This window comes from Helianthus annuus, chromosome 11 (assembly GCF_002127325.2).
Source record: "Helianthus annuus cultivar XRQ/B chromosome 11, HanXRQr2.0-SUNRISE, whole genome shotgun sequence".
NCBI classification, from domain to species: Eukaryota; Viridiplantae; Streptophyta; class Magnoliopsida; order Asterales; family Asteraceae; genus Helianthus; species Helianthus annuus.
This window is the reverse complement of record NC_035443.2, coordinates 30,525,945-30,548,153: the sequence shown is the minus strand read 5'-3', so window position 1 is coordinate 30,548,153 and position 22,209 is coordinate 30,525,945. Positions and strand designations below refer to the sequence as shown.

The following is a 22,209-nucleotide window of genomic DNA, read 5'->3' as shown; positions in this document are numbered from 1 at the left end:
GTACAATTCCCCTCTTATATTGATGTAACTTCTGGTTTTCCTTGCGGTCCTTAACTTGAGGATTTGCATGTGGTTTGTTTGGTGAATGAAGTTTATCTTTTTAAAAAAAGGATACATATAGAAAGGATTTGTAGTCAATCATGTATTTTATCAGGTAATTTTATGCTTGAGGTCAAATTATATAACATAAATACTTTAAAAAAACAGACCGGTCTACGTTTCAACGTAACTTTTTCAAAACCAAGTCCGGTCAAATATCATATACTTCTATTTTTTAAAATTTCTTTAAACACATTTGCATATTTCTTAAGAATAATATTTATAGTGAGATAACTTTTTCTTGATATTCGAATATAACATTGCGACTTTTCTTTTAAATTGTTTAATTTTTTCAAATTATTTTATACGTTTGCCACCGTGAAGCGCGGATATAGACTGCTAGTTGTTGTACAAAGTTGATGTAAAAGTTAACCGTTAGGTGAAATATATTATGAATTAAACTATAAAAACAAAATTGTACCGATAATAAAATGTATCAACGCTATAAAACAAAATTATATATTTCTTGTTGGGCAAAAAACTGTTCTTTGTCATTTACGTCATTTATTAAGATTTAAATGTGAACAAATTGTAGATATTTCTTGTTTTAGAAAAGGCGAGTTACCCATCCTTTTGCCTATATATATAACTAAAACTGCATTCAGTATTGCACCTAACTTGACACTGCCAATGACAATGTCATCCCATAAAAAGGAGTTGGATGATCTTCGGTCACCTCTCCTCCCTCCTGTGGTGATTCAAGAGCAACCACCACTCGAGATGCTCACGGTCGACCAAATGTTAACCAAATATTGTGGCGAGTTTGGGTTTTGGCAATTCAAGCATTTTGTTCTCACGTGTATGGCATGGACACTTGATGCCATACACACAATGGTTATGATTTTTGCTGACCGTGAACCTAGTTGGACTTGTGAACCTGGTTCTGGATGTGTATGGGATTCGGACAAGAGCGTGTGTGGGCTTCAGCCTGGTTCATGGCGATGGGACAGTAGCGAAGGGTGGTCAACGGTGGCTGAGTGGGGACTGGTGTGTGGACAAAAGTATAAGGTTGGGCTAGTTCAAGCTTTGTTCTTCTTTGGTTGCATGATAGGTAACAACCCCCTTCTACATCTTTAAATAACTATAGTGATGTTAAAACTTTAAATAACTATAGTGATAGTAAAACAAGAGAGTTGGAGTTCAGCCAACACCATCTCGGTCTTGAGTCAGCTTGAGTCTATATGACCATCCAAGCGAAAAACTAAGCTTGTAACTTGCCTTCAACTCGAGCTGACTCGTGCTTTAATTGATTGACAGTTTTCCTTTTTTTAGTTTTGATTACTTTTCTATGTTTCTATTGTGATTTTCTCATATTTTGGGTAAATCCGTCCATAAGATCTAGTTGGTAATGACTTAAATAATAAATAATGTATGTGAGATAGTGTGAGATTGAAACTTTTTCCTTGGCATTTGCTTGTTAACAACGAGCCAACCTTCTGAGGGTTAGGTGAAGGTCTCGTTCCTATACTGTCCATACATAATAAGAGTCTTCTTAACCATAGTAACAACAATTATTCGTAACTTTGAAAAAGCTAGAGATGGTGTTTTTCACATGGTTTGGCAAATTTTACATTAGTACGTAGGTGTTTGTGAAGTGTAGTTCCTCCTAGTTGGTGATGATTCAAGTCGTATTATGGGGAAATTAGAATATTTAGGAGTATGTCAATTTGCCTTAAAAAAATTAAAATATGTAATGAGTAAGATATTTTATTTTATTCAGCACTTAAGCATTAAACAACAGCATTTGTTTAAACCCCGATCATCTTGAAAACATTTAATAGGAAAAGATAAGAAAACAACTCAACATTTTCTAAATTTGTATGCATCGTAGCTTATATAGTAGATATCCTTAACTAATCTAAACTCTCCATTGTTTTTGTTCAAGTAAAAAAAAAAAAAATTAAATGCATTAAGTAGCAAAATTAAATGCATCAAATTAAATTGAAAAGTATGTACAATGCGAGCAAAAAGAGTCATAAACTTTACAAAAGAAAAGATTATCAACTATATATCTAACTTGTTAAAAAGTAAAAACTATCATCTTTAAATACAATTAAACCAAAAATTCTACTACGGACCCCAAAATTTTGAAACCGTTATCAAACCTAGGACTGGGAACGGTTGCAATAAAAGACTAAGGACTTGTTATAGTCTACGTTTGATCCGGAGTTATACTTGCGTTTGAGTAGGAGAATACTAGAAACAACAATGTTAATTTCGCCATGAGGGCTAGTTACTTGTAACCAACTTCGATCAGAGAGCCAGTAGAGAAAAATAACGAGTAATTTGTTATTAATGCTTATTTAATCTTCGATCAGAGAGTCAGTAGAGAAAAATAACGAGAAATTTGTTATCAATGCTTATTTAATCTGAATACTGTAATGACGAGGAGGAGGTGTCTCTTCGCAAACCCTGCCGTGTTAATATGCTTTAAACTATAGTTCTTCAAGCTAGTAATGCACTAACTCAGTACTATTTCGTGAACGAAACACACTACCAGACAATCTTTTATTCGGACTAGCTAGGGTTACACAATCATGTGTATATCGTTCAATAACTCCAAACCAACATTAGTTCGGATGACACTTAAAACTACCCATCAAAAGCAACCAAAAGAAAAGTAAGTGATCCATTTTGCAACTTGAGTCTCGTCTTTCTCCTTTTTTGTGATTTTTGATATGCTTTATCAACTTGCTAATTAAGCAGTTTATTCTCACAATATCGTGTGTTTCACAACTACTTTATTTGTGAACAACATTACGTTAGGCTATATACCACCATTAATAGTGCAAACCAAAAAGTTTGTCTAAAGATAAAAATACCCATTCCAGCATCAAAGGATAATTACACTCACCCCAATATTGGGTTTAGATAGATGAGATGCCTTTCCCCAAAGATACCTTCTCTGTTGTAAAATAAGTAAGAGATTAAGGGGCTGTTTAACAACTTTTGAATGGTTAAGTGCTGAACCAAGAGGTCTGAACCATTAACCATTAAGAACCCTGTTCAGAGGCAAATGTCTGACCAATTCACATTAGAGGTCTTAATCATTCAGACTCAGTGTAATAGTTAACCATTCAGAGACAAATGTCTAAAACATTCAGACATCTGCTTGCGAAACAAACAGTCTGAACCATTAAGTGTTGAACTATTAAAAGATCTATCTCCTAAAATATTGGTTCTATCATTTACATAATATTTATATCCTCTAATAGTCCCCCGCAGTTTGAAGGGAATGCGTATGAACTCTCAAACTGGAACGAAAATCTTCAAAGAGTGTTCGAGGAAGACCTTTGGTGAAGATATCTGCATATTGTGACGCAGAGGGCACGTGAAGAACCTTTATATGACCGATTTGCACCTTTTCTCGAACAAAATGAATGTCCATTTCAACATGTTTAGTACGCTGATGCTGAACCGGGTTTTCAGAGAGGTATACGGCAGACACATTATCACAGTAAACGATAGTAGCTTTTAAAACTGGTACCCGTAGTTCAAGTAGAAGGTTGCGGAGCCAGCTGGTCTCAGCAACTGCGTTAGCTACTCCCCTGTATTCTGCCTCAGCACTAGATCGTGAGATGGTTGGTTGACGTTTTGAAGACCAAGAGATTAGATTATCACCCATAAAAATACAGTACCCAGACGTGGATCTGCGCGAATCCGGACATCCGCCCCAATCTGCATCGGAGTAGGCAATAAGGTCCGTGGACGAAGAAGCCGAAATATGTATACCAAAATCAATAGTACCCTGAAGATACCGTAAGATCCGTTTGAGAAAGGCGAAGTGTGGCTCACGGGGGGCATGCATGAACAAACAAACCTGCTGGACCGCGTAAGTGATGTCCGGTCGCGTAAACGTTAAGTATTGGAGCGCACCAGCAAGACTACGATAGAGCGAACCATCCGCAATTGGATCCCCATCAGACGCACTCAATTTGGAAGTCGTATCGCATGGCGTAGCACACGGTTTACAGCCTGTCATATTTGCTCGATGGAGAATATCACGAGTGTATTGGGACTGAGATAAAAACAAGCCGTGCGAGTGTCTAGTAACTTTGATACCTAGAAAATGATGTAGAGGACCCAAATCACTCATGGCAAACTCGCGAGATAACATAGTAATAACCGAAGTCAGAAGAGTGGAATCCGAGGCTGTGAGGATAATATCATCAACGTATAGTAGTAGGTATGCCGTGGAGGTACCCCGCTGATAGATGAAAAGTGACGAATCACAAATACTACTCCGAAAACCGTGCGATTGTAAGTGGGTGGAAAACCGTGTATACCATGCGCGCGGAGCCTGTTTCAGGCCATATAATGACTTTCGAAGCCGGCAAACATGACCCGGAAGATTACCATCAACAAAGCCGGGTGGCTGATGCATGAACACTGTTTCGTCCAAGTTCCCGTGTAGGAAGGCGTTTTTTACGTCCAATTGATGAATAGGCCACTGTCTAGAAACCGCTAAACTTAAAACAGTACGGATGGATGCTGGTTTGACTACTGGGCTGAACGTATCATGACAGTCGATACCGATAGTCTGTGATTTTCCGTTTACCACTAACCTTGCTTTGTAACGTTCCAAAGTCCCATCAGCTTTGAACTTGTGGCGGTACAGCCACATGCAACGAATAATCGGCACCCCCGTAGGTCTAGGAACAAGATCCCATGTCTTATTGTCCTGTAAAGCACTATACTCATTTAGCATGGCTTGTTGCCAATTAGGATCCAGAAAGGCTTTTTGGTACGAGGTAGGAAGAGGGGATATAGTGGGGGCAGGAGTGGATAGGTTGAACTTAGGGTTGGGCTTTGTGATGCCAGCCTTGGAACGGGTGAGCATGGGGTGATTGTTTGGCTGGCCTAGGGAAGAATGAGAAGCCGGAGGCGTGGAAGGTGGGGAGTGCGGTTGAGGTGACGGGTGAGGTGGAGGAGAGACGGGCTGAGATGGGCCAGGAGGGTGCTGATGTGGGGCTAGGGGAGTGGATGGAGAACCGACAATTGGCGGTGAGTGAGGGGCAGTAGGCGGTGAGGCGGGTATCGGGTTGAGAGGGAATGGGTAATGGTCGTCGTCTAAGAATTGATAACCGGTTGGGGGGGTGGTGTCGGGAAAGGGGAAATCGTTCTCGTCAAAAATGACATGACGGGAAATGTGGACGCGACCAGTTGCGGGATCGAGGCACCGGTACCCACGGAAATTAGGCGGGTAGCCAAGGAAGATACAGCGGGAGGATCGGGGAAAAAGTTTGTGTGGTTGAGTAGCAGAAGCATTTGGGTAGCATGCGCATCCGAAAACACGCAAGTGGTCATAAGTTGGATGTCGTTGGTAAAGGGCAAAGGCTGGTGTGTTGTGATGTAGCTTAGGTGTAGGAAGTATGTTATGAAGGTAGGTTGCGGTGTGAAGAGCTTCAACCCAAAAGGAGGGAGGGAGGCGGGCGTGAATTAGGAGAGCCCGGATAATGTTATTGAGACGCCGTAGGATCCGTTCGGCTTTACCATTTTGGGGTGAAGTTTGCGGACATGAATAGCGAAGCACCATGCCATGTTGGGAAGCAAAGTGTTTAAAATTATGGTTGTCGAATTCACCTCCCAAATCACATTGGAATGTTTTAATAAGGTAATTAAATTGGGTGTGGATGTATTTGTGAAATTTGACAAAGGTAGTAAACGTTTCGGACTTGAATTTAAGTGGGTAAATCCAAACATATTGCGTGTAATTATCAACAAGTACCATGTAATATTTGTAACCAGTTTTGCTTAAAACGGGAGACGTCCATAAATCACAATGGATAATATCAAAGGGGGCAAACGTAATTGAATTTGAATCATTACATTGAATAAAATTATGACTAGATAAAATTATGACTAGATAAAAAATGTAAGATAGTTGCGCCAGGATGACCAAGCCGGTTGTGCCACGGGGTGGGTGTTGCGGCGGAAACAAATGCATAGGTGGGCGGTGTGAGCGGGTAGAGGTCCCCCGTGCTGTCATGGCGCGAAAGGAGGGTGCCCGTCTTGAGGTCCTTCAAAGAAAAACCAAAAGGATCAAATTCAACACTAACTTGGTTATCACGGGTAAATTTACGAACAGAAATTAAATCTTTAATGACAGTGGGTGAGTGAAGAACATTATTGAGGTGGTAGGTTTTATCGGATATGGTGTGGGTCGAGATTCCGGATCCTGTAATTGGCAAGTGTTGGCCATTGCCAACAAGTATAGTACTAGAAGACAAAGACAAAGGAGTGGAAAGTTTACCTTTATGAGAAGTGATGTGCGATGACGCACCGGTGTCCATATTCCACGAACTGTCAGTTGAGTTCATGTGTAGCATTGAAAGAGCCGTGCCTATATCCGTGGGGCTAAGAGCGTTGAGGACAGCCGGGTCATGAAACTGGGCTGGGGTAGAGGGGGTTTGTTGCATGGGTGGCGCTTGGGCTTGTTGATAAGAGATATGGGCTTGGTTATATTGGGCTTGTGGATAAGGTGGGGGTTGTTGGTTGGGAGCCCAAGACTGGGACGGGTAAGGAGTGGGGGGTGGGGGCTGCCAAGTTGCGGGTGGGGGTTGATAGGTGTAGCCGTAGGTAGGTTGATAACCGGATGGAGGTTGCTGGCCCCATTGAGAGTGTGCGGGTTGACCGCGTCCCCGGTAACCACGTCCGCGTCCACCACGGTAGCCTCTACCGCGTCCACCACGGTACCCACAGTTAGGATCATAGGAATTTTGTGGGTGTGTGGGGTATCGGTTTGGGTCAGTGGGTGCAGGGGGGTTGGGAGGAGTGGTATGAGGTGAGTTACTGGATTCGGTAGTCGGAACCGGGTTAGTGACGAGGGCCGACTGATTTTGGTTTTGGCGAGCGGCTTGCCTTTGTTGCTCCTTTTGGAGGCTAGTACGAGCATCATCCCAAGATGGAGTGGTTTGGTTGATAATGGCTGCAGTGACATCGTATTCGGATGGGAGGCCACGAACAAGTTGCATGACTAAGCGTGGCTCACTAACCGGGAAACCCACGTCCCCGAGTTGTTCGGCAATTTCTTTAAGCTTTTGGCAATAATCATCCAGGGAAGAACATGCTGCAAGTGTGAGGTTTGTGAAATCGTGCTCGAGTGTCGTAGCACGTGATCCCTTGTTGTTGAGAAAGATGCCTTCAAGTTTGAGCCATGCGGAATATGCCGTAGCATCAGTTTCAAGGATTCGAACCAAGTATTCATCAGATAGCGTGGCGTAGATCCATTGAAGAATCAGGGCATCAATCTCGTGCCAGGTTTCATAGTTGTCGGCCTCTTCTGCCGGCGGTTTGGTGCCGTCGATGTGATCCAAAACTTTGTATGCTTTCGTGTGTAGTTTAAATAATTTCACCCACGATGAATACGTTACCTTGGTACCATCAAGAGTTCGAACCTTATTTTGGATGTTTGTTACCGTATACGCCGGATGCAGGTGGGTCTTGGAGTCGGTGCCGTTGACCGGAGAAGTTGAACTGTCTTTGTCGCCGGCCATGGTTGCTGTCGAAACAGAAAAAAAAACGATACGGCGGCTAGGGTTTGGTGAGCAAAGGCTCTGATACCATAATAGAGATTATGGTTATCGTAATATGTTGTGTGTCCTCATTCATTGATAACAACCCTATTTAAAGGGAGAAGATACAAGATAAAAGGAAATCATACAAAATACAAAGATATCTCCTAAAATATTGGTTCTATCATTTACATAATATTTATATCCTCTAATACTTAAGAGGTAAACAAACAGCCCTTAAGACCTTAAGTTCAAAATATATATTTAAAAGCAAGACTTGACAAATATTTCGCAGTTATAAGTAATATTTTTGAAAACAGAAGAAGACCAAACCGAGTCTGCTACATTGATGCATTAGTTGCAAAGCTTGGGACCTTGGGTTTGGCGAATCTCTTTTAAGTTCAAAGATGGGTCTTCTTTAACACCATTTGGAGTAACACCGGAAGATAAGAAAGAAAATCCATTTTAGTTAAGAAAAACATGTGTAACAAACTTTTTTTTCTTAAAATATTGGGGAATGTAAGTTGCATTTTTTGAGCCCAAAAAAAAAAAAAAAACCGCCTTACACTTTTGTTTTAGTATATGTAAAATGTAATAAAGAAATTTCAACTTAAAAAAAACTACCCAGGAGCATTTTTGGGCTCAAAACGTTCGAAAACATTTAACTTATATTCCCTAATTTTTTTAGAAAAAAAAAGTTTGTTACATAAAGTTTTTCTAAGTTTTTTCAACTCAAGTGGTTTTCTTTCTATAATTCTCATATATATAGAGGAGGGTTATCTTAATAACGCCAAATATTGTGAGAACCGTGAGAACGAATGAAAAAACCAATCAAAACCGAATTTTTTTAATACAAACCTCATTGTAATAAAAATACAACATCAAAAAAGAATTTACAACATCAAATAATTCATTTCTTCTCAAAATCACTCTTACTAGATTTTTTACGCATGTGTAAATATAACAAATTTACACATGTGTAAATGACAAACTTACACATGTGTAAATTTTCTTTATTTACGAATTCACGTAAATTTAAACGTGTAAATTTGATTTCTAACATTGTATTCGAACAATAATGATAAGTGTAAAAAGAAATTTTGAATTTGAATTGTTTTTAACCAAGTTCTCGTGGTTTTTCATTCGTTCTCACGGTTTTCGCGATATTTAGCATTCTCATTGAAAACCTCCCCTATATATATATATATATATATATATATATATATATATATATATATATATATATATATATATATATATATATATATATATATATATATATATATATATATAACGTACAATATTCCTTAACCTGCAAGCATACGCTGTGAAATTACGCACGTTGTAAAACTCAAAACCCTAATCACGCATGTTGAAAACCATAACATGCTTCATTACATAATTATAACATGCTTCATTACCTAATTATAACATGCGTGATTATGGTTTTTCAACATGCGTGATTAGACCGTACCTTAGCTTTGCTATTGGTGGGATTTACTGAGTATGATGATGATGATGAACATGCGTGATTAGGGTTTTGAATTTTACAACGTGCGTAATTCACAGCGTACGCTCGTACGTTAAGCAATATTGTATTTTACACTTTCACTATATATATATATATATATATAGGGTTAGGTTTATTTGTGAACAACCCCCTTAATAGTGAATTGTGTGAACTAATCCTAGCCCTTGATTATCAATACACAAGTGTAAATCAATTGCTAGGATTTGATAATGAAAATACACTAGTATATTTTACGATTTGATGATGTAAATCAATGGACAAGATTTATTCACTCCATTCACAAATACACTAGTGTTCATATAGATATATATATATATATATGTATATATAGGGTTAGGTTAACGTACAAATGCCCTTATCGTACATTAGGTACGCTATAATCTCAGCCGTCTGATCATCTTCCCGCATTGAATTCGCATGTTGTTTTTTTGTAACAATTTCGCATGTTGGTTTTTTAACATGCGATTTCATCAAAATTACCACATGCGAAATTGTTACAAAAAAACAACATGCTATTTCATCAAAATTATCACATGCGAAATTGGTACAAAAAACAACATGCGAATTCATCAAAAATTATCACATGCGAAATTGTTATAAAAAAAACATGCTATTTCATCAAAATTATCACATGCGAAATTGGTACAAAAAAACAACATGCGAATTCATCAAAAATTATCACATGCGAAATTGTTAAAAAAAACAACATGCGATTTTAAAATGCGGGAAGATGATCAACGGCTGAGATTGAAGCGTACGTAATGTACGATAAGCAATATTGTGCAGTACTCTTTACCTATATATATATATATATATATATATATATATATATATATATATATATATATATATATATATAGGGTTAGGATTTAGAGAAAACGGTGGAAAGTGAGAGAACGGTTATGGATCGTCAGATCCAAACAATCTATGTACTAGATTGGCGCAGTGGCGTTTTCGTAAATAACATCAATTTTATTACGTGGACGCGCTCCATTAAGGGTAAAAAAGGTAAAACATCATTTCTAACATAAAACGCCGTTGAAATATAAAACGCCAAATAAATACAAAACGCCAATTTTATCACTGCGTAGTTTTTTCTATGTTTTTATTTAAGCTCTCAGGCTACAAAAACGCCACAAAATGTGAAACGCCATAATATATAAACGCCAAGCCTTACATCCGGATAAATGTTAATTACATTTTTTGTTATAAAAATAATATCCCGCCTAAACTACGCGCCAAAAAAATTCTTATAAATAGAAACGTCTCACCACCTTCTGTTTATCACACCAAAAAAACACACAAAAAACACAATGGTTCCTAAAAATACAACTCAATGTAAAACGCCAAAAAATACAACGATGGCAAACATCTTTTCTTTGATACTCAGTAATGTTCTGCATGAAGTTTCGCTGAATGAGTTGTTAGGTAAGTGGAGTGAGATTTTGCTGCATGAGATGGACAAAATTCAAGAAAGAGGGACTGATGACACCTATATGTCATTTTGTCTTCTTTGTTTATAAAGAAGGTTTGGATGATTAGAAGAGACCTATACCAGTGTAAATGCTACTTTGGCCTCGTGTAAATGCTACTTTGGCCTCGATGATTATAATGAAGACGACAGACAGATAGCATCCACCCACACGGAGTCGATCTATGTCTCCAACATCCACAAAGACACTTCAACACATGAACAAAGAAAATAAACCACGTCAAACCCAAAACGCCATTTATTTGTGACAGTTGTTGTAGTTTCAAAAGAAGAAAGAAACTGATGACACTGAAGATTTAGATAATAAATTGCTTCTATTTGTTTTTTTAATTCTCTTTATCTGTTGTTTGTTATGTAATTCCAGCTAAGAAACAACAAAATACACTAATCCTATAATGAAAATATAATAAAACGCCAAACGGGCAAATGCTTGTAAAACGCCACCATGCCATAAAACGCCCCAAAAACTACCAAACTATAATAAAATTACTTTGAAAAAGTACTATTATAATAAATCTAAAAAAAAGCTTAAAACAATGTGCAAAGAAAATAAAACAAGAAAGTCTCATCGTTATCTAAACACCATTGGAAAATAAAATGTCATAATTACAGCCGGCAAGATTAGACGTGTTACACCATAAAAACAGATGAATCTGAAAACAAAACACGGTAACTGCAAAATAGTAAAATGAAACGACGGAAACATAATTACTAACATTTATTATATTGAAAGCCAAATACGTGGGGAATTGAATTTATTTATCTTTTTCAAAACGCCATAATTACCCGTCATGCGCGGGAAAAAAATCAATATAAAAGAAGACCATGAGAACACAACCTCAAACACGCCCAAAAACATTGACTAAAAACGCCACATATTGTCCAGAACGCCAAAAACTTCAAAAAAATGGCTAAGGTTATTGCATGGAGGTTTGAAAGGAAAGAGAAACGATTTATCATAAAGTTCTCTGATAGGATAGGGTGAAGGTAAGGACAATCAAAGCTATGTTTGGTATGAATGAAGGGGTTCAGAGGGATATACTGGCCCTTGGGGTTCCAATGGCCAACGATTGTGAAAGAACTTGAATTGTAATAAAAAGACTGGAGAGAAAATTTCTGGCAGAAGATGATGATGATATTGAGGATACTCCTCTATCAACACTTAGCAGTTGGGTGATGCATGAAGAAGCAGGAGCGGTTGAAGTGACTTATCAACACGGGGTGCAATATTCATTGCCAATGGAGGAAATGTTGAAGACATGGAGGCTATCTCTCATTGAACAACTCTGTGATTTAGCACCTTCGAACGATCCAAAATCCAGGGTTGCATTGATATTCAAGAATAGGCTGCAGCAAAGAAGAGACGAGCTAATGGCGTTATACGCCAATCTAAAATTTGATGATGATGATGAATTTGAAGAAAGTGATTAACAAAGCGATGGTTACATATCTGATGTAATCCCATCCACGGAAGATAATTAGTTTATTTTGATTTCGTATTATTGTAATTTTATAAAATATTAATCTATGGTAATCAATAATTAACAAAAGACCCAGAACGCCAAAAAATGACCTGGAAAACGCCATAATGCCAAAAAAAAAATTAACTATGTGACACAAAAAGAATTAATTCAACGAGAAGAAATCTGGGAAAAACAGTAAAACGCCAAGTAATTAATGATTCTAGTTAACGCCAAAATTATCTTGCACGCAAAAAATGAAGCAGCATGTCACACGCGAAAATCAGGAAAGAAGAAGAATATTGAAAAGACAAAAAAACCACTCGGACCCTGATCATGTCCCGCGCCACGTGTTGGGCCAGGATGCGTTCTCACACTTTTTGGCGTTTTCTCCTGATCCCGTACCTATATATATATATATATATATATATATGGGATGGAACATGAGAAAACCCATTTAAATGAGAAAAACTAAAAAAACGGGTTAAGGTTAAATGCAAACTCGTACGAGTTGTGAGATCTTAGAGAACTCGGCCTTATAAAAGGTTTTTTCAAAATTTATTTTACCAATTGTAGGTCCATGATTCGGACTGAAACCCGTGATTAGTGTGTGATTATATTTAGGACGAGAGGATTAGAGACGGATAAGAAAACTTCCTTGTATAAATTCGGTAGTATAACATTACAAAACCGGCCCGATTACAAACTAGCCGAACCATACCAAAGGAGCATACATCCGGGGAGAGACCAAGTGGTGATCTCTCCCCCAAGTCTAAAACCTTCAAATGTTGCAAATGACTAATGGTTGGTATTTATAACCACACCCCCTTCACTTCAAACACACCCGGTCAAACAAATAACCCTTTCGTTTGACCACTTCAAACGAGCGGGTCTATACACGTTTATTTAACCGTTTCACTAACTATTACATAATCAGCATACAATTTATCTAATCTATTCGAACAGCATCGGACACAAAAATTGCACAAAATTCCCCCTTGTCCGTTGCTGTCGAATGCTGAAAATGCAACTGCAATCGATCTTCAATCAAGTATTTGTTGATGTTATCTCCTCTGTGTTAACAAATTCCCCCTTGACCGATGATCCAGGTAAGTAGTATCTTGACTTGAGTCTTCATCGCAATACCAAACCCTTGAAGCTTCTCGTATAATATTCCCCCTGAAAGTACGCGTATCCGTGTTAGGTGTTGTGCAATCTCCTCACAAGGCTAAATTTACCGATCTTCCGCTGATCTTCCAATACTCCAACCGGCATTTGGTAAGGGTTCCATTCTTTAAAAAATGCATCAAGTCTTGATCTTGTCATAAGAACTCTATTTCATTCAAGAATACTACATTGGTAGAGTTTTCTGGTGAACTGTCTTCTGTAAACCATCTTTGTGGAATCGACCAAGTAATGCACTTTGATCATCAGCATCAACACTCAGGAAGTCAGCTAGACCGAGTATATCACTTGCAAGCTCAACCAGCATGCTTAGTTGAACTATATCCAAATCTCATTGTCTCAGCTTTGTGAAGTTGACCATGTAATGCACTACGGATCTTCAGCATCAGTACTCCGGATGTCAGCTTAACCAAGTACATCGTTTGCAAACTCAACGAATTGAGTTACACCCAGATCCCAGTAAAATCCCAAAGAAAACCTCAAACCCAAAACGAATCCTGCAAATTCCCCCTCAATCTGATAGAGTTGGAATCCACACTTGTTAGTCTTGAACTATCAGCTCTCATTAAAGATTCCCCAGGTCTTATGTGAACAGTGCTTTGAAACTACTATTAACTTTAGATACCTGTATGTTTCCGTGCAAAACCCTTCACGCTGGCTGGAGAATTAATTAAAATCCTCAAATATGTGTCTGTGCAAAACGTTCCACGCATAACCTTTGGTATCACCAGAAAATCACAAACTCTACTACCTGTGATTGCGTTTAGAAATTTACCGAAGAAATTCCAAAACATATGAAAATTTTTATCCCCCCATTTCTTTGGTAAAATCTCTAAACCTTAAAAAATTCCCTCCTCTGAGCGGAACTGTCGTCAACTTCACTGAACAAATTCTCTCCACTGAGCAGAATCTTTCAAAGGTTCTCGGTTTTTCGAAAAATTACGAAAGCAACTTTCTTCTTTGCATATTCTAGTTGATTAGGAAAGTCCCCTAGCCCCGTAGGATCCGACTTGTATCCCCCCAAAGTTCTACTAACATCTAATCCGAAAACTTCCATCATAGGCATAACTCTTCGACTTTGTGAACTCGTTAGGACCGGTCTTGGCTCTCTAGGTTCCTTCAATCATTACCAAATGCGGGAATATGACAATAAACAAAATTCTTTGGAGCATTTACGAACACTGATACCAAAACAAATTTTTCACATGCGGAAATAAATATACCGTTTTTGGCCCATAATAGTCACGTCACCAATTTTGACATTTGCACCGGTAACCGTGACTACCCCACGTTTTAAAAAAATCATGTTTTCATCATGCCTCATCATTCTGCGCGCTCCTGAACCCAAACGAATTTGACGTTAAATCTTAATTCAAATAAGCTTCAGGAACACCCGACCCCACTTTTCAACTTACGAATAGAGATGAGTCCACGACTCCATGTCTCATCTACAACATTAGTTCCAATGCCTATGAAAAACTTTATCCACAGAACCAACGAATAACTAACTGGGCCTGAATATGAGCCCACGAAAGATGTACCGAGTCTTGAAAGCTATCCCACGAAAAATAATAATCCACGAAAGACTATAGGTCTTTCGTGATAAACATTATGACAAAATGTCTCAGTTCTTCGCAGTAGGGGTTTTTCGCAGGTAATTCTTCGCAGTAGGGGTTTTTCGCAGGTAGTTCTTCACAGTAGGGGTTTTTCGCAGGGGGTTCTTTGCAGTAGGGGTTTTTCGTGGAGGGGGTTCTTCACAGTAGGGGTTTTTTGCATGTAGTTCTTCGTAGTAGGGGTTTTTCACAGGGGGGGTTCTTCGCAGTAGGGGTTTTTCGTGGAGGGGGTTCTTCACAGTAGGGGTTCTTCGCGGGGGGTTCTGCAGAAGGGAGGTTCTTCGTGGATGCATATATAAAGAAACCCTAGTGTTTCTTTAATAGCCGCCACCCCTTCAAGAACACAGACTAACTGTTCTTCTACAGATCTAACGAAAAACCCTCAAAAGATGATGAAAACTTGATTTTCTGGTGTGAAATAGTAAACCCAAGCCTTTTGTACAGTCTGATTCATCTCAGACCCGTATATTTGGTTCCAAATCTGGGTTTTCCCTCTTTACACCATTTTTTACATCTTGAACAAAAACTACAAAAATCACTAGACAAGAGCTCATGTGACTTAGTAAATGGTTAGATTCACTAAGTCAGGTACCATGGCTCTGATACCAATTGTAGGTTCACAATTCGGACCGAAACCTGTGATTAGTGTGTGATTATGTTCAAGACGGGAGGATTAGAGACGGATAAGACAACTTCCTTGTATAAATTCGGTAGTATAACATTACAAAACCGGCCCGATTACAAACTAGCCGAACCATACCAAAGGATCATACATCCGGGGAGAGACCAAGTGGTGATCTCTCCCCCAAGTCTAAAACCTTCAAATGTTGCAAATGACTAAGGGTTGGTATTTATAGCCACACCCCCTTCACTTGCAAACACACCCGGTCAAACGAATAACCCTTTCGTTTAACCACTTCAAACGAGCAGGTCTATACACGTTCGTTTAACCGTTTCACTAACTATTACATAATCAGCATACAATTAATCTAATCTATTTGAATAGCATCGGACACAAAAACTGCACCAACACCAATAGTCCTAAAAATCAACTTTTTCAAAAAAAAATGTTGATTTACACCACCCATAAAAGATACTTATAGTTGGTGTAAATATTGTTTCATGTTGATTTCAGCAACCTTTTACAAAAGCGTTAGCGTTAAAAGACTGAAAACGTCACTACGAAATTTTTTTACAGTTGTTTTTGTAACATTTTAATTCACGTGTGTGCAAAAAAATTTGAGATAAAACTCGCATGGGAGGTTAGAGTTCTCTAAGTTCTTTTAACTCCTTCATTCAAGATTTCCCATGTCCATCTTGGTTAGGGTTGGCATAACATGTTAGGCATGACACAATAAGACATTACCCGAGGTGTGTTACACATGAACACAACACGATAACTAATTGTGTCGTTTTTGTACAAACACGAACACAAACTTTTTTTAAACATTTTACACAACATGACATGTGTAGGGACTCGATAAACAGAATGATGAACAATAAACAAAATAGGTTACATGTCGATCTTGTGAATTGCTCATGAAGCTAAAGCCATAAGGTCAAACACACACAACATGATGATGTGCATCGAGCTTGCGCTCCTGGATGTGTAATTTCAAGATGTTATAATCTCTAGTTGGGTTGGGATATTATAATCGGTGAAGAGTCTGTGTTGAACCCACAAAGAATGATACACGTTGAACTTGAACCCACAAAAAGGAATGATGAAATACATGTGAAAATTGACTTCTTCTAGCAGTTTCTGGATGTTATAATCAGCAGTCTCTGGATGTTATAATCGGCTAGGGTTTGTGGATTGGTCATTGAGAATTTGAGGACGAGGTGAAGAGTTGTATGCCAACGTGAGGACTACTAAGGTTTAGGACTTTAGGTTAGTAAGGACTAAGGGCGTATGACACTAAAGCAAGTATTTTCTTTTTTCAAGGGTGTACCTATTGGCACACCAATGTGCCTATTGGCACACCAAACCCTAATTGAATCAGGGTTTACCTACGCTGTGTATAGGTCTATAGGCAGCGTATAGGGTTACACCTATATGCTGCGTATAGACTTACACTCAGCGTAGATAAAGCACGGATCTCAATGCCTGATCAGCAATCATTGCACATAAAACAAGGGTTTATATACGCTGCGTATAGCTCTATATGCAGCGTATATAAACTATCTGAACTTTTGGGGTCATTTATTTTGGTGGGTTTGAAGCATCAATTTTTCACAAGGTTTATATACGCTGCGTATAAAGCTATACGCAGCGTATATAAAGGTCAGAAAATGTCTTTTATACCCTTATGTTGAGGCTATACGAAGCCAAATACAAGGGTAGTTGTGTCATTTTTGTTTCATACGTTGCGTAGGGATCTATACGCAGCGTATATGACGCTCCATTTTTGTATTTTTTTTTGTGTATTCCTTTGTTTATTTATAAAAAAAGAAAATTAGTTGTGTGTATTTTGGGGTATTTCCATGTTTATTTATAAAAAAACAATATTATTGGTAAATAACACAAATATAAATTATAAAAACTAGAAATAATACAAATATTATGAATTATAAAAAGTAAAAATAATACAATATTATGAATTACAAGACCTACAGGGAACCTATACGAGACTTATACTATACACTATACGATACGATATAACACCCGTATATGCCTATAGGTGTGGTTTAGGTCCCATATTGACCTCGTATAAGCCTATAAGTGTGATATCGTATCGTATACGTGTGTTTAGGTCCCGTATTGACCTCGTATAAGCCTATAAGTGTGATATCGTATCGTATAGGTGTAGTATAGGTCACGTATTGACCTCGTATAAGCCTATAAGTTTGATATCGTGTCGTATAGCGTAGTATATGTCACGTATTGACCTCGTATAAGCCTATAAGTGTGATATCGTATCGTATAGCATAGTATATGTCTCGTATAGGCCTATAGGTGTGGTTTAGGTCCCGTATAGGCCTATATGCATATACAAGACCTATAGGAAACCTATAAGAGACTTATACTACACTATACTATACGATACGATATTATACGATAGGATACTATACGATACGATATAACACCCGTATAGGCCTATAGGTGTGGTTTAGGTCCCGTATAGGCCTATATGCATATACAAGACATATAGGAAACCTATACGAGACTTATACTACACCTATTGGCCTACACGGGACCTAAACCACACCTATAGGCCTATACGGGACCTAAACCACACCTATAGGCCTATAAGGGACCTATACTACATCTATAGGCTTATACGAGTGTTGTATGGCCAATACGAGACCTAAACCAATAATGTATAAATGTTTATAAAAAAACCTTTATATACGCTGCGTATAGGTCTATACGCAGCATATATAAAGGGTCAAAAAGACCATTTACCCCTTCATTTGGAGCTATACGAAGCCAAATGCAAGGGTAAAATTGTCTTTTTGACCATTTATATACACTGCGTATGGGTCTATACGCAGCGTATAGTGGGAAAGACCATTTTACCCCTGCATTTGGGGCTATACGCAACAATATGCAAGGGTAAAATTGTCTTTTTGACCCTTTATATACGCTGCATATAGACCTATACGCAGCGTATATAAAGGGTAATTTTTATTTTTAACCCCAAACCTATGGTAAAAGTATATTTTTTTGACCCTTTATATACACTGCGTATAGGCCTATACGCAGCGTATATAAAGGGTGAATTTAAAAAAAACATTTTTAAGTATCGTATCATATAGTATAAGTCTCGTATAAACCTCGTATAAGTCTCATATAGGTCTTGTATCTGCCTATAGGCCTATACGGGACCTATACTATAGTGTCGTATCGTATTGCATCGTATTGTATCGTATAGTGTATAGTATAAGTCTCGTATAAGCCGCGTATAAGTCTCATATAGGTCATGTATATGCCTATAGGCCTACACGGGACCTAAACCACACCAATAGGCCTATACGGGACCTAAACCACACCTATAGGCCTATACGGGTGTTATATTGTATCGTATAGTATAGTATCGTGTTGCATCGTATAGTGTATAGTATAAGTGTCGTATATGTTCCATATAGGCCTTGTATATGCCTATAGGCCTACACGAGACCTAAACCACACCTATAGGCCTATAAGGGACCTATACTACATCTATAGGCTTATACGAGTATTGTATAGTATCCTATAGTATCGTATCATGTTGCATTGTATCGTATAGTGTATAGTATAAGTCTCATATAGGTTCTATGTATGTCTTGTATATGCCTATAGGCCTACACGGGCCCAAAACCACACCTATAGGCCTATAAGGGACCTATACTACATCTATAGGCTTATACGAGTGTTGTATGGTATCCTATAGTATCGTATCGTCTTGCATCGTATCGTATAGTCTATAGTATAAGTCTCGTATAGGTTCCATGTAGGCCTTTTATATGCCTATTGGCCTACACGGGACCTAAACCACACCTATAGGCCTATAAGGGACCTATGCTACATCTATAGGCTTATACGAGTGTTGTATAGTATCCTATAGTATCGTATCGTGTTGCAACGTATCGTATAGGCCTATAGGCCTATACGGGACATATACTACACCTATAGACCTATACGGGCGTTATATCGTATCGTATAGTATCGTATCGTATCGTATAGTGTAGTATATTCGAATCGTATATACGTTTTCCAAAACAATTTAACGTTATATAATATTATTTGTATATCATTAACGATTATATATTTTAAGCGATTTAACGTTGGAACCGGGTGAGAATTTATACCACAAACACATCAAAATTGCAAAAAAAAAAAAAAAACTGATGAGTTATATACGCTGAGTATAGCTCTATACGCAGCGTATATAAACCCTTGTTTTCTATGCAATGATTGCTAATAAGGCTCTGAAATCCATGGTTTATATACGCTGAGTATAGCTCTATACGCAGCGTATAGAGGTAACCCTATACGCAGCGTAGGTAAACCCTAAGTGTCTAGATAGCCAACCAAGGTGTGCAGATAGTTTGGCCCTTTTTTAATTAAAAATTACATGTTTAAGTAGGCCATTAGCAGATTAACAGAGGTTTAGCCATTTTTAACACGAATATGATTATATATTACACGTGTCAACTCATTTAAGACACGAAACTTGTTAAGTTACCCAAGCTTGTTTAAATCCGTCTTGTGTTAATAGGTCTGTGTCAGAATTTGTCAGCACTAGTCTTGGTTCCAACAGATATTCTTGATAACATCTTCTTTTATAACTGTAACCTTATTAACTTATTTGAAGTTGAAATACATATGTATGAGCAAACCATAGTGCATTCATTATAACCCAGGGTAAGTTTGTATTATTTAAAATTGTCATATACTTACTATTATCGATTAAAATGGTTAATCTTATTTCGCAGGTGGTGGTACATTTGGTCACCTATCCGATAGCAAATTGGGAAGGAAACGATCACTAATGATTGTATGCATTTTGAACATCATTTTTAGCCTATTGACATCCATCTCCCTCGGTTATTGGACCTATGTCCTCCTCCGTCTACTCACCGGCTTCAGCAATGGTGGGATTGGCGTTTGTGCCTATGTTCTCGCCATCGAACCCATAGGACCTGCCAAACATGGAATTGCAGGCATGTCCACCTTCTATTTTTACTCATTCGGGATAGCTCTTATCTCTGGCATAGCATACATATTTCAATCATGGCGGTTTCTTTACATTGCTTCTTCCATACCCTCCGTCATCTTTCTTCTTTTCATGCTCCCTTTCATCTTCGAGTCCCCACGTTGGTACCTCATTCGAGGTAAAACAGATGAAGCCATGAAGATCATGCAGAATATCGCCAAAATAAATGGAAACCACCTCCCTGAAAATGTGTATATTGTCCTAGATAAGGAAGCTAAAAGGCGTGATCACGAGAGTATAGAAACTGGAACAAAAGAAATTGTGGCCGCATCAATAAGAGATGTGATTAGGTCTCCATTATTGCGAATGCGTTTGTTTCTTCTTATGGGAATCTACTTTACAAGCTCGATCGTGTATTATGGAGTAAACTTAAATGCCACAAACCTTAAAACTAATATCTACTTTAGTGTGTTACTCAATTCGGTTGTAGAGATGCCAGGGTATCTTTTGGTTGCATTCTTAATAGATAGGTATGGAAGCAAGTCATTAGGAATAGGAGCACAGTGGTTCAGTGGAATCTTTTGCCTTATAGGTAGCTTGATTGGAAGCAAAGAGAATTGGAAGGCAACCAGGATGGTGTGTGGAGTTTTGGGGATATTTGGGATGGCTGGAACTTATAATTTGTTATATGTATACGCGATGGAATTGTTTCCAACTGTAGTCCGAAGCGTAGCGATTGGATGTGCAAGGCAAGCGGGACAAATAGGATCCATACTAGTACCTTTCGTGGTAGTTAAAAGTGCTAGTCTTTCGTTTATGGTATTTGGGATATGTGGAATTGTGGGTGGTATTCTTATGTTTTTCTTGCCAGAAACATTAAACAGGCCGTTGTATGACACCATGGATGGAACGGAAAGTTGAAGAAAATAAGTTCGCGATGCTTGCATAGAAACATTTAACAAGCTATTATATGATACTATGTACGGAGTGGCAAATGAAACAAACAAGTTCCCAATGCTAGCTTAGATGACGATGGAACTTCTAGAAAGAAAAAACGTAAGGTGGTTGAGTCTTTAAGCATAAATTATTTCATATTGTAAGTTGTTGGTTTTTGTATCTTATCATCGTGTTGATTAATGAATTCTATAAGACATGTTAATAGGATTTGAGGTCAAATAGAAAACACAATGAATAATCTGTAATTGAAGTGGAGGTTGTTTATCCTTACTGCTACATTAATTAGGAAGTATTTTGAGGGAAGGTTAATAAAATTATGAACATGGGGTGAAGATGCCACAATAATACACATGATTTTTATTTTATATGCTACAACGTATTTGTCAAACTTGAATTGAGTGGAGAAGATGGAGTGTTTCACTTCAAACTTTAAAGTAACTGTTGAAAACTATACATTGTTGAACACACTTTTATTATTTCTATACATTTTACATACGTTTATTTTTTGTGTGTTATACATGGGCTGGAGGCTGCTGCTTATGATGGGCTGACAGTAGACTGAAGTTATGGGTCTGCAGTGTTATAAACCTAGCAACATAACACTTCTATTAGGATGATTATTTTTCGAGATACTTCTATCAGAGAGTTATTTCTTTCTCTCTCTTAGGTCTCCTTCATTGTGACCAACTAAGAGCAGTTTTCCATGTATGTATCTGAGA

The 22,209-nt window shown here is 38.0% G+C and overlaps 1 protein-coding gene across 1 annotated transcript; it reads left to right on the top strand.

Annotated features, from left to right (window-relative positions):
- Positions 1 to 729: 729 nt before the first annotated feature.
- On the top strand, positions 730 to 21,945 carry LOC110888010 (organic cation/carnitine transporter 4). The gene is made up of 2 exons (XM_035979690.1): positions 730 to 1,150; positions 20,313 to 21,945. The coding sequence occupies exons 1-2, from the start codon at positions 730 to 732 to the stop codon at positions 21,452 to 21,454; spliced, it is 1,563 nt and encodes a 520-aa protein (XP_035835583.1). The 3' UTR covers positions 21,455 to 21,945.
- Positions 21,946 to 22,209: the final 264 nt, after the last annotated feature.

Bases quoted from the DNA above. Each gene is read 5' to 3' on its own strand.
- LOC110888010 (XM_035979690.1), top strand. From the start codon at position 730: ATGACAATGTCATCCCATAAAAAGGAGTTGGATGATCTTCGGTCACCT. The intron at 1,151-20,312 runs GTAACAACCCCC...CTTATTTCGCAG, and splicing joins CTTCTTTGGTTGCATGATAG to GTGGTGGTACATTTGGTCAC.